Source organism: Anas platyrhynchos, chromosome 1, assembly GCF_047663525.1.
Source record: "Anas platyrhynchos isolate ZD024472 breed Pekin duck chromosome 1, IASCAAS_PekinDuck_T2T, whole genome shotgun sequence".
NCBI lineage: Eukaryota > Metazoa > Chordata > Aves > Anseriformes > Anatidae > Anas > Anas platyrhynchos.
The window spans coordinates 85,028,447-85,041,901 of record NC_092587.1 but is presented as its reverse complement, the minus strand read 5'-3'; the positions used below and the strand labels follow the sequence as shown (position 1 = coordinate 85,041,901).

Here is a 13,455-nt window from a genome sequence, read left to right as displayed (position 1 = left end):
GATGCAGGTCATGATCTGATCTGTCTAGAAACCCTTTGAAAAGACTTGACTGAAGCCTCTGTCAAGATACTCTCTCAGACAAGGCTGGTTCTTGCTACAGTTTGTCTGCTGAATCTCTTGATCTACTCTGTGGTACATGTATCTTACTTCTGATAAAGTGCATCTATTTTTCTCACTTCTGCTGGTGCTCTCATTCTTGTCTGTATTTTATTGTTGCCTCCTGGCAGCTGTTTCCCTCAGGACCTTCACACTATAAAGCCTCTTAATGATCCTTTTCTCCCCTCCCCTCTCTTCTGTCCATCCAAAACATGCAGTTGTCTGCTCCTTTCCCTGTGCTTTTCTTCAGTCACTCCTTAAACTACTCTGGTTGCTTCTTCAGCTTTCCTTTTCCACCCTGTTCTCAGTGCCATGTTAGCCTCAAAATACAATGCAGCATCCAAGTTAACATCCTGGGGATTGCTTACTAGTTATGTGTTTGATTTTTATTAGCTGTACGATGTGACACAAGCTGAGAAGTTTGATCAGACAGCTTTTATTGTAGATCAGCCCATACTGCTAACAAAGGTTGTACAAAACCACAGATGCTTTAATGTTGTTAAAGCACGTGCTGAGTGTGGTGGTCCTGCCCTCTGCACTCCTTTTTGTTTTGTTTTTCACCTGAGACACCCTCTCCCATACAAATACGCCTCCCAGCATCCAGAAGTAGCTCCCAAGGACCAGACTCTCTGAGCCTGGGGACCCTTCCCACCTGCTTGCTGAAGCTGACCTGTTTGCTCTGGAATAATTGTGTTTTCATCTAGAGAAAGCAATAGATCTCGTGGCCATGTAGCTGTCACTTGCTGCTGAGGTATGAAGCCTAGTTTCTAGTTCTGGCTTCAGTGAACTCATTTTTTAATGATCAGTCACTGGATGAAGTGCACAAACAGGGATGCCAGTCTGAGCCTCTCTTTCCCAAGTGAGTTTGTGTTGGGAGCGACTGTTCTCATTTAGCGCTGGTGATTTATTCAATTTGCTTCAAACTGCCACAGACACAAGCAATAAGTTCTGAATCAGGTCAATTTGGACACAACAGTAAAGTGTAAAAATAATGCAAGCTAACATTGTTCGTGCTCTGGAGGCCTGCCACAGAAAAAATACCAGCTCCTGGAAGTGCTGTGGCCCAGTCTGATTCAGCCCCTCAAATAGACAGAGCATCATTAGAAATGTGCTTATTGTTTTGTCTCTTTTAAATTTTGGCTGTGGTCTGTATGTTCCAGAGTTACTGTGCCTCTACATTTTAAATCTTTTTATTGACAGTTGTAAATAATCAGTCTACCAGGAGCTCAGTAAACCTATGCTGAGATTAAAAGTGAGGCAGCTTTTTCTCACCTGCCATGACTTCTAGTGCTAAGTGTTTTTCCAGTTGCACTGTGCTCTGCCAAACACCATGTTTCCTCCAGATGCAACTCTCCCAACCATGTGTTTAAATCAGTGAGAGCTTCTTGGTGTTGAATACTTCCTTTTTGGCATTCAGTTCATTTACCTATGCATATAAATAAGTGCTGGAAGGCTCCTGATGTTATGAATGTTGGCTACAGGTAGCTTTTCAAGATGATGGGACATCCTGATTGAAACAATAGATCAGTCACTGTAGTTTAATGATGTATAAAACAGCGATAGGGGAAAAATATCCTTTGCAGATGTTTAGAAGTGGTCTGATGAAATACTTTAAATCTGGATGCACCAGACTTGACTATCTCAGTGAACTTCCAGAGGACAATACAAGAACTAAGTCAAAATGTCAGTTTTCTTGCCCAACATCTCAGCTCAGAGAGAGCTGATGCAGCCAGGACTCCCAGGTTCCTGCCTCCTTCACCACCCATTTAGCTGACTATTGTGAACTTGGAAATTTCCAGGCTCTCCGAACAGCTGACCACACTGGGTACCAGCAGTCTTAGAAATACCAGAAGACATGGTATGCTTTATATTTGTTACCCTCTAGTTTGCTTCTTGAGAGCTCATGAATTTGCTGTTTAAGGGTGGTCAATGGTAGGTGGCAGCATCACCCATCTCAGTATTTTTCAGAATTACCTCCATCCTCAGCTAGTTCTCCCAGAGTGATCACTTTATTTGGAAACACCACACTGCAGCCTAAAAAGACTCAGTTTGTAAATTCTGAATTTCAAGACTTCCCAGACTGAGTGAGCTGTTTTCTTGCAAAAGCTAGTTGCCTTTCTCTGATACATCCAGTGTTGCCAAAAAAGAAGAAGAGATATCAGGCTTGATAAACCACTGGAACTGATCCAGTGCTGTGCTTAGTCTGGAAAGGATATAAACCTTTAGCTTGCTTCATGTGTAGTATGGGCCCAAGGGTAGTATGAGAACGTGTGGCAGTGAGCACAGGCAGCACAGGCATTTGGAGCACTTCTGAGCCTGCCAAGTATTGATCAGTGAGGGTTGGGAATGAGTGGAGAAGCATTTCAATTTGTCATCCATATGCGATTCTGATGCTGTCACAGTGAATTAGCAGCACTTTCTTTTCCCTCTAGCCCATCCCAGGCTTTTGTCATTGAAGCATCCCCTTTGCCCATATCTATTTGTTAAAAGACAACGGGCTGGGGATAGAGGGCCTCAAAGAACTTGTGCACCTGAAAAGTCTGATTAAGTTATGCTACTGTGGTCTGAATGGAGACTGAACAATACTGAACCATCACTGCTAAAGACTTACAGCGTAAATATGTTACAGGGCATTCAAGCTATGATTACTCATTTTGTACAGTCACTTAATCCACTAATGGGGAGAAAAGGGGCAGCAGTTTAAGAAGGCAAGAGGACTGTCAGAAATTATTAAATATATAGGGATGATTTGTTTTGGTAGTCTCTCTTGACCCAAGTACACACTTCAGCTAATGCAACAGACTTAATGCCTCTGGTAATTAGAGCAAGAAGTGATGGGTCATCATCAGTTACAGCAAATTAAGTGTTGTATTTCATCTGGAAGGCAGTGTCTTCAGCTGGGCTTATTTGTTGTCACTGCAGATCATGTGTGAGTCACAAGTGGTATGCTGGGCTAACTCATTTGTGTGATTTAGTAGAGGCTTTTTTATATATGCTTACTGTTCCATATGAGTAGTTTTTCCAGATAGTTTCCAAACAGCAAATGCTACAATATTGGACTTCCTTGTACAGTTAATGCTACTGTTCTGATTCATGTGATGTTGGTGATTTTTTGTTGTTCTTCACATTTCAAAGGATTTTTGATTGTATGTTTGAAATACGTTTGTCATATCTGCGGAACTAAAGAGTGAAGAAAGGAAAACTAGGCAAGCATGAAAAGCATCAGTAGTTGGTAGCTTCAGAAGATACAGGAGCCAATCTAATATCATTTAAGGTATATATTCACAGAAAATTTTAACGTGGGTTTCTCAGACACAAAATCATACCCTATTCTGGATGATGCCAAAGGCCTGAATGAAGATAATCTATCATAGGTTCATTATAGTTGGAGGTATTAGGAAAGCCTTAAATATTCTTAAAAGAATATCAATAAACAAATAAGGTCAGAGGTACAAAACAACAGTGTATAGGTAGTAAGGGGGGTTTCTTTTGTGCTTGTCATGGTAAGGAACAAGAAATAGCTTTTCTTCATTCCTCTCTAAAGCTGATCCAAGCAAATTAAGCAGCACCAAACTTTTATACCTGGAGTAAGGAGTTCTTGGGGTTGAGAAGAATTGTTTGATGTTACTTTTTATACTGGACTTTTTGTTCCTTCTTCTTCAGCCATCTCCCCCTGTGCCCCCTTATCAATGATGGTAACAGAGAGTTATTTACTCTTTTCAGATGGAAGGTGCAGGCAGGAAGTGTTGCTCAGATCCTTGGACTTGAGTGTAAACTTTAGAGTTGAAATTAAATATATTTGGACATTGAATAAAAAAGTAAAATAAATTTTAAAAAGACAATCCAGGTCCCAAGACCTTGTTGTCATCTTCCTTCTGTATGAAGAAGGGGAGCTGGGGACATCCAGACCCTCTTGGAGAAGTGCATCCCGACGGAAAAGGATGATAAACTTAAGGTTTGTGAATGTGTGGATGAAAAATGACCCAAACCATGTTCTTTGGGTATCTGCCAGTACTTGAGACTCTGAATCTCTCTGCTTCCTACTACACTTCTGATGTTCTGGGTATTGAAGTAATGTTTGGTTATCAGGAGTGTTAAATTGTCTTCTGTACATACAATACCTGAGGGGGGCACAAGGGAGTTAATGTATTAGGGACATATTTTTAGACAAATCTGACCTTTTTATAAGTCTCATTCTCCAACTTTGCACACTCTGTTTGGACTTAATCCCATCCAGTGTGGCCCTATGAGTCCTTCCTAGGTTATTTCCTAACACTCTTTTAGATTCTGCCTTTTCTTTGGCTTCCCCAGCAGAGCTCTCATAGTGTGCTGGCCTCTCAGGTAAAAGAGCCAGTAGGTCCTGAAGGGAGAAAGGATGAGGTAGGGCTCCTGAAAACTGAGGGCCTCATCTTTTTTTAGCATCCAGCTCCCATGGAAGCTGACTTGGGAAGTAAAAGCCCACATGTGTTTGTGAATATTCCTCCAAGCCCTCAGTAAAAAGACAAAGGCAGGTGCCTGGGAGGCACAGAGAGAAGTTTGGTTTGTGGATTCTGGGGGATCAGACGTCCTTAAGTATTGGTACTCCATTAATGTACTTGCATTCAACTCTTAATAAGGGGCAATGGTCATGAAAGATAACCAGCAATGACAGAGCCTACTCTGAGGTAGCACCCAGTGCCTACCCAAGTGCTGCTTTTTGCTAGCTGCTGTAGAGGTAATAAGTCAGTCAAGGAATGTCAAAGTTCAATTTCTGGGGCAAATAATGACTTTACTGGAAAGTGGAGCATGCATTCTTTAATAAGGGATGCTCAGCAGCGTGGGATCCCATCAGTATACTCAGCCGCTCCTTTCCATGTGCCGCTGTACCCTTTTTTCTAAAAGCCACCAACCCTCATTGGATCAATACGTCCCGATCAATTCTTTTTCCCTCTGAATTATCCATATGGGGTTGTTAGCTGAGCTGTTGGCAGAAAGAGAGAGACAGCTTTCTGTCTGTTTACTGTAAAGAAGGCAAAGCAAGCTACAGGAGGGGACAGGCAGCAGGGTATTTACTGTCAATACAGCCGGAGAGAGAGAGGAGATATAAGGAGAGGGGAGCAGAGGCTGCAGGCTGCAACCCCAATGAATGATCCGACTGTAAAAATTCAGTGTAAAAGTTTCAGATAGAAAGTGGGTGGATTGAAGTCAACAAGGAATAACAATGTTTAACAAGTGGTTTAGTGAAGGGTTAGAGAAATAGGGAAGTGCTTGTGGTACAGAATAATAATACTGTGCTCAAGCCTACTGAATCTGCAGTGCAACCTGAAAGGCACTTCTAGACTTGTCCTGAGACAAAGCAGCAACCAGGATATTTCTGTGTATGCCTGCATGCAAGACAGACCACTTAAGAGTAATCATAGTAAGAGAGTAAGAATAATAACAATTGAGTTTAGAAAATAGGAATTGGAGCTAATTTTCCTAAGCAGCTGGGTATCACCGTTGTAACTCAGACCAGAAAAACAGGCATACTTCTTTGCTTCTCTCTCCTCTTCTTTCATCCGTAGAAGAACTAGGTGATCTGAGCTTCACGGGGCAAGAAGGCTCTGAGCAGCTTGCTCCGAATGTCCCTCTACTTCCAGATGCAGGCAAACGAGTGAAGAGTGAATTCACACTTTAGAGAGCAGCGAAGACCATCTTGCCATGAAACCATTCACAGATGAAGATGTAGAAATCTACATCCAGAGCAAGGTAAGGCTTTATCTGTCCAGATTTTCTGTCTCCCACACTAGGTGTTGATTCTGAAGGGTGCCAAATTTGACAGTTAGTTGCTTGCCTTCTGTCTTCATTTTTTTTTTTTTTTTGAGACAAGACTGGGTGAAGTTTCGTGAGAACTGTATTTCTAATGAGATGTCTAGGTTTCTATGCGGAGTGTTATCAGGGATCTCAGCTGGTACCCTTGTTTTCCAAGGTTCTCCTCTTTACCTTCAGAAGTCTTGAATTCTTGCTCCCAATTTTGTAATTCCGTATGTGAGTCTGGCTGTAATTGCCAGCATTTAATCTAAGGAGGAGAGGTCTTTACCTCTTTCCCTGTCCCTTTGGACTCAGCTTGACAGAAACAAGAGCAAAACCACAATAACAAGGGCTGTGTCTTAGAAAGATGCATGCAGGAATCGGAGAGAGATGGATACAGTTAGAATTCTCCTGACAGTCTGTCACCTCAGCTAAGGATACTTCCCTGCTCACCATGACTAAATAGCATGTCTCATTAGCACAGGCAGCAAACCGCATTTTATATTTTATAAGGTATTCCAGCACTCTGTTGATTTTTTTCTTGGTGGTGGTGTTTGTTTTTCCATTAAGAAAAGAAGTAAAACACAATAAAAATCATCAACAAAACTGTACGTTCCAATAAAAGTAACTCTAAATGAGCCATAATGTTTTATTTTGTTAAATCTGATGTGTTTCATGACAGTGCTTAGCTAATTTCTGTTTGATTGCCTGTTTACTCCTACAAAATGCAAGATACTGAAGTGGAAAAAGCATTTCCCAATGAAAAACTATAAGGCTATCTTTTCTAAAAAGGATGAAATGCTCTAAAACCACGAAGGGGCTGGTGGGAAAGGTTTGTTTTCTCTATGGAAATGTTTTGGTGACAAGTATGTGCATTTCTGTGAAATGAAAACTCTCATTTTCAACCATTCAGTGTTTTGCACTGGAAAATCATTCCATCAGAATCTGTTCAGTGATTTATAATGGTGAACACTTCTCTAAAGATTTATAAAGCAGAGCTACAGAGGAGCCATGTGCAGGAAGATGCTCATATGACTGCCATAAGTACAAGGAACAGAGGCAGAGTGTAGTCAGGGTGGTCCTAACTGCATATGTCATCTTTTACTGAAAATCTGTTTTCTAGCAGTCTTCCAGCTCAGACAGCTTACCAGGTTCTGCCTGATCCCAAATCTTCTGTCCAAGAAAGGCTGTTCAACCTTCACGTAGCTTCAGCTCAGCCTGCAAAATGGTGCTGTTTTTCAAAACAGGTCAACCACCTGATGCAATGCATCTCTGTGATTCCAAAGATTTCTTCCTTATCCCACTCATCTGGAAGAGGAAATACTCAAATGCATATCTAGCCGAGGTGACTGGGGTAAATAAAAACAACAATAACAACAAAAAAAAACATTCTTTGCAGTCCCCAGTCAATCCCAGTTCTGTTTCTTTCCTCCACAATAAAACCTTAATAAAACCTTGTTGTTCTGGCGAATTTTCAAGGTGAAGACCTGGTGATGGAAATGCCAATAGGCTGCAGAAGTGGCTGTCCAGTGAAGACATGTCTCTTTTCCCAACATGTTCCTTCTGGTGCTAAAGGCACCTTAGATAAATGCCTCGGCCCTTTCAGAAGCTGCATTCCCTCACTCATGCTCCATCTTCTGATTTTTATGGCTCCCGTCCTGTAGGAAGGTTATGTTTGTCCAGTAGCAGATTAGGGAGGTAATTGGGATTATCAGTGGTTAGCACCATCTGTCCTGTCATTTGTTCTTTAATCCTTGCCTCAACGATGAAGAGCTACATGCAGAAGGAAGTGTTTAGTGGTACCTCCCTTAAGTTTTTCGAGAGTATGTACTCTCCTAAAGTTTCCATATCAGCTGCTGTAGTTGAGCCAGTAGGTGATGAAGGTCATGAGGCCAAGTTAGGTTGTGTGGATCTCACAGGATATCAGAGATAAAAAGAAGTGTGTCTAGCAGGTGCCACGCAGAGATAACATGGCATGAGCAAAGAATAGAGGGGGCTGTCCTGGACGTCAGCTTGAGCTGACCAACAGTGATTGTATACTTTGAACAGAGCCTGATTTTTCTGCCTGCAGGCTCGTAGATGTGGACAACTTTCTCTACCACTCATACCATTTGCTTGTTGAAGGAACCATTAGGTATTTTTTTAGCAATTCAAGACTATTGGTATGCTATAAGAACTAAGGAATTCTGGACAAGGAAACACACAGCAGAGAAAATAATTGTTGCTACAGATTGAGATGTGCCAAAAATGAAATGAAGAAGTGAAAATGAACATGGGCTAAATTTATTTATTTATTTATTTTTAACAAGAAAAAAGTACTTTTGAACTAGTTAAAATTGTCTCAAAGGACAAGACTAAACTGGAATGAGGAGGAGGGTGAATTAATAGGGAAACTAACGGGTATTTTATAAACATAAGGGACTGTGTGTTGTTAACCCAGCAAAAAATTGGGATGCCAAAGGTAGATGAGAGCGTAGCAAAGGGAATATGATGCTGCTGTCCTGATGTATTTCCCACTTGCAAGTACTATTCAGGCTTAGCAAAAATACTTTTGTTGGAAGGGGAGAGAGTGTCTTCCAACTCTGCTCATTAAGTTCTGTGTTAATCAATTGCTCTTCCTTTGTTAATTGATTTTAGGCAAGTAGTGGTCCATTTTCATCTCAGACCTCCCACTGAAATACTTTTTAATAAATAATTACACTACTACTACTGCTTGAATTGAAGGACTATCCATCAAGTCACACAAGCACCTACCTGTCAATGGAACCAGATTTAGAAAGAGTCCTTGTCACCATCTAAGAATGGACTCTCATCTGTACTTAGATGTGAAGACAGTATGGATATTTTCAATGTGTAGGCATGTAAATGCTGCCACATACAGCTGCTATCTGACTAATGCAGAGGGTATCTGTAATTCCTTAAGTCAGCTCTTGAAAGTGAACTTACTCTGGCTCTGAGTGTAGATAGTACATACAGGGGAATAGCTGGGTGTCCTGGATCAAGCATAAATAAAGAATGAGACTGTAGCTAGTTGCTAGCAAATTTATCCATGTAATGAACTCCTTCCCTTCCATCCATTGGTATTTGCACGGGAGTATCAACAAATAATCAGCAGTCTTGAATACTGTCCCTTCAGTGTTCACTGGCAAGAGTCCTGTCTCACGGTAAGTTAGTTGTAACTACAGGGAGCAGTAAGTTTTTATTTCCAGAGAAGCATAGGCACGTATACTTCAGGTGCTCCAATGCAATTGTCTGTTTTCCACTGGAGACAAAGAGTGCAGTTATCCATAATATGAAGTGTCTTTCTTGGAAATGACAGGTGGAACCACGACATTATCTGGTTTCCAAAACAGTGGAGGAGGTGCAGAAAATCATCCAGCAACTGACCACAGAAATCAGCTACAAGGCCACACGATTCCAGGCTATCTCCAACTCTGGCATTCACAATGAGAATATTAAGGTATGAACAAGAGATGTAGTATAGACTCTGCAGCTAGTAGGCAATCAGTAAGTGATTTTCCGTTGTTTAATTGTCTGTAGGGACAGGTACCTCACCCTGAACACCACAGACAATATGTTGACACTTCACTGTGGGAATTCGAGTGACTGACTGGATCATACTGACTTACTCGTGGCTATCTTACAACTAGAGGAGCATCAAAAAGGGCTGGGTAAATCAGGCAGAGCATTTTTACACAGCTGCTTCTTTTACAAAGAGCCTCTACTGCCAGAGCTGTCATCTGCAAGCAGGAACCAAAACTCTTTGAGAGAGAATTTTTTTTCTTTCTAACATTAAGAGGCAAAAATGCTCGTGCTTTCATGAGCTATGACTCATATTTTTCTCAGCTGGAAAACCTGTCAACACACTTAAAAAAAAATAAATGAAAAACCTTTCTTCTGCTTGAACATAGGAAGTTTATTCAGAAATAAATATAAATATATATATATTTTATTGGTCGTGGACTAGAACTTCCTTTTCACTGGGGAGAAATATGCTTATTAGTGGGAGAAGTGAACCACCTCCCTGTTTTAAACCTTCAGATCCCAAAATAATAATGTCCTGTCCCAGCTGTGACAAGAGAGGACTGGTTATTTCCTGTGACTGCAAGAATAACCACTGTAAGGTTATAAGAAATAATCAAAGCACAGATGAAAATGATCATTTTCATATTCTGTCTATGTCAACCCTTATACTAAAATGTAGCCACTTGCGGACCAAAGCGTACCATGTGAAAGCATGAGGGAACTTTTGCTGCTGTATAGGATTGAAAGGGAAGAATTCTGTGTTGTGAAGCTGCTGGAAGAGCATGGAGATGGAGGCAGAATAGTGTTATCCAGTCTGAAACGTGGCTACTGGGGACAAACATTCATATTTAGATTTTTTCTGTAATAGCATGTATCCCAGGGTACGTGGGCTTGCCGGTAAGAATGACCACAGTGACACAAAACAGTGCCATGTCCTGATCTATGTGTTTCTTAGTGCCATAGTCTGCAATCCACCTCCCATATTGAAACAAACCTGCTTGGATAATGATGTCTAACAACACCAGGGTCAAGATAAAATGGCTGTTCTGGAAAATAGGAAACAAACAAACAAACGAAAAAAAGCACAGGGCAATCTATTCTGAGCAGTAACTTGATTTTATTGTAGACTGGTCTGGACAATGTCTGCCTAAAAGAAATCATTGAAATATATTTTCTTAAAAAGTGGCAGATCTGTTACTTATACTTAACGGAACCCAGCACTATAGATCTGTGACAGTCCTACTTGGAGGGCTGGCTAACTTTGTGCTGTAGTTGTGAAGCAACAAAGAATGGGTTAACAAGAAAATATTTTTGGCTTGGGCTGTTCTGCTTCCAAAAAATAGAATCTTTAATATTGTTGCCAAGATAACTCACCCTAGAGGAGACTCGTGTCAAGGGAAAGCCAGTATATTAACTGTTCTGTGTTTAATTTTGCACCATCTTTTTTCCTGTCAAGTAAATTTATGGTGACTTTTCAGAACTTCCAGCTTCTGGTTAAAAGGAATTAGTTTAACTTGGTTTAGGGTCTATATTTGTTGAGAAACTACAACACTCCTTTTAAATAGCCTGGGCTGGGTGGAGACTTGTAAGAAAGGTTATAGATGTTCAGTGTTTTTCTGCACCCCAGGGGCAAAACATCAAAATCTTTAAGAAGAGAACTTGAAATAAAGCTCAGACAAACAAAATTAAATATTTCATTTTAGAAGCTTTCAAGTGTTTTAGCTCTGGCCCACCATTTTTTTTTCTGCAGCTGTTTTCTATACAGGTCTGATGCAGAAGCTGTAGAGGCTTCAGTAAGGCATAAGGAGCAGGTTGGTGTCCAGAGTAATTCCTAGTACAGCACTGCCCAGCTGCACAGACAAGTGTTCAACCCTGTAATCCTGGCGTGTGGGGGGGATTTCCCTTTAACAAAACAGGCTTGAAGGATGCTTGCAGCTTTGCTCTGTGAATGAACAACATGGCACATGCTTTCTCTCTGTTCTGTGTACTTCTTCTCTTCCTCTCTGCTTCTCTCAGGATCAGCCGGCTTTACTGGCCAAGTGGTCAGCTATGCTTCGGGGGAAGCGCCCATTCCACCCATCCATCCAGGTACAAAGCCTTCCTGACACCTGGTGCCTGCTTCTTCCTCACCCACCTTCTTCTTCAGACAACCTCACCCTCCTAACCCATCCTCCTGTGATTATCTCAGCTTCTTTGCAAGAGGTTTTCTTTTTTTGCTCAAAGCATACACATTTTATTTCAAACCTAATGCTCCCACCTCTGGCATATCCTGGCCAGGAGCGCAAAATTGAGGCTGCATTTAATTTGCTTGACATGCTGCAGGCAGGTTTTTAATGCAGCAGGGTTGGCTGTAGGTTACATGTCCCAGAACTGTCCCAGAGGCTCTTGTTCCATCACCCACGACTTGTTTGAAGCCTGTGGTCTGCATGTGCCATTCAAGACCATTATGTGGCAGAGCACGGGTGCAGACTGGTATTTGTTTAGGCCAGCAGGACACCTGCTGCACAGCCACCCAACCTTGCAGCACCATCTCCTGCCTCATGATTTCTGCTATTTCCTGCCAAGCCCCACGTGGAGGAGCCTCGTGACTGGTATTTGCAGGCAATTGCATAACAGCTACAGCTCTTCCCTTTAAAACCTATTGGTTGGCCATTGAATACCAGTTTTCTACAATGGTGCTGGTTTATTTTTCATTGTTCCTCAGTAAGGATGGTGATACAGTTGGCCTTTGCTGCAGGTGGCTGAATTTGGTCCAAGCACAGTTCTCAAAGAGATGTTTCAGCCTGGTCGAGCAGAGCTTCCTCTTGTGTGGTGCCCAAATCAGCATTGTGCCCTAAGGCCTTTCTCCTTGTGCTTTCAGCCAAGCTGGTATTTCCCAACCTGTAGCATGCCTGTAATGCTAGTGCCCTTCTGATTTTAAGTGGGGTGATTGCCACCTGTGTGGGAGAAAAGAAGTCAGATTTGGTACAGGAAAGAGCACAGCCTGGGGCTGAGCTAAAATAGGGGTCCTGGGACCATCAGCAGAAGGTGTGGGTAGGAGGCCAAGAAAGCCTGTCCAGAGCTTGTTAGAGCTCTGCAGTAACATTTTAAATAGGCTCAGTTACCAGCAATACTACCAGAATCTTACTGCTGGAGAATGACAAGGGTGCTGAATTCACCTCGAGGTAACCACTTTCCAGCAACAGTTGTCACCTCACATCCTGCTCACACATTTCACCTTATTAATGCCAGCATAAGGTGGGCTTAGTAGTGAGTGAGGTTGAATTGCTTCTGAGTCAACACAATAAAAGTCTGAATGAGCTTGGACACCCACTCTCTGCAACTGGAGCCAAGCTCTCCGTATGCTTCCAAACTAGTGTTGGACGATGTCTGGCTGTGTCCTGAACCAGCCTGAGGTTTCGTGGTGTTTGTCTGTCACCTTGTTCGCTCTCCACAAATACAGGTTGAGCACTGGTTTGATTGGAAAATGATCCTCAAAGCGAGGGCAATAAATCATCTTGCAAACAAGCCTGCTTGTGGGTGTGTTACCCAGTCATTACTGTTTCCATGCTTGCACTGTTTCTGGCTTCTGCTCAGCAGGAGATGCAGTTTCATATAGTTCTGGCCAAAATCTGGGTTTATTTCTGAGAGTGCCTCTGCCTGTGTAGGTGCAGGCATGCCACTTGCCTGCTATCTCTCTCCCTCTCTCAAGGCAGCACAGCTCTTCCCATCAGGCAGAGTAAAAGACTTGTAAAAATGAAAGGGCCACGGTCTTATTTTACTAATGTCTTTAGGTGGAGTTTGAAAGAGATCAAAAAGATATGCCTTTTGCCATAGTTGTTACTATTGTTGAACTCTGGGCTTATTTCTAGTGATGATTCTGAGGGAATAACTTGCAGTATTTTGTTTCCCAAGGCTGGATCTCAGAACAAGCTTTCTGCTGCTCTCCCGCTCATTGGAAGCTGCTAGTTTTTATATTTCATACAATTGCATACTAGAAATGACAAAGAATGGGGGTAACTATGGCAGATGTGGTGGCAAATCAGCCAGTGTGCTCTTGTCTTCTGTGGGCTGTGGCTGTCACAT

The 13,455-nt window shown here is 42.0% G+C and overlaps 2 protein-coding genes across 4 annotated transcripts in view; both read left to right on the top strand.

Moving 5' to 3' along the window:
* The window catches only part of SLC22A15 (solute carrier family 22 member 15), a 49,649-nt gene extending 43,982 nt beyond the window's left edge, over positions 1–5,667 (top strand). Inside the window, exon 13 of the mRNA XM_038185680.2 lies at positions 5,640–5,667. Coding sequence (XP_038041608.2) covers positions 5,640–5,652 — 13 coding nt within the window. The 3' untranslated portion in view covers positions 5,653–5,667. The remainder of the gene's footprint in view (positions 1–5,639) is intronic.
* The window catches only part of MAB21L3 (mab-21 like 3), a 30,606-nt gene that overhangs the window by 9,595 nt on the left and 7,556 nt on the right, over positions 1–13,455 (top strand). Inside the window, exons 2-4 of one of the 3 annotated variants that reach the window (XM_038185693.2) lie at positions 5,715–5,823; positions 9,185–9,325; positions 11,407–11,478. In XM_038185693.2, the coding sequence (XP_038041621.1) occupies positions 5,776–5,823; positions 9,185–9,325; positions 11,407–11,478 (261 nt within the window). In that variant the 5' untranslated portion in view covers positions 5,715–5,775. The remainder of the gene's footprint in view (positions 1–5,714; positions 5,824–9,184; positions 9,326–11,406; positions 11,479–13,455) is intronic. The other 2 variants (XM_038185697.2, XM_038185701.2) reach the window with 2 other exon arrangements.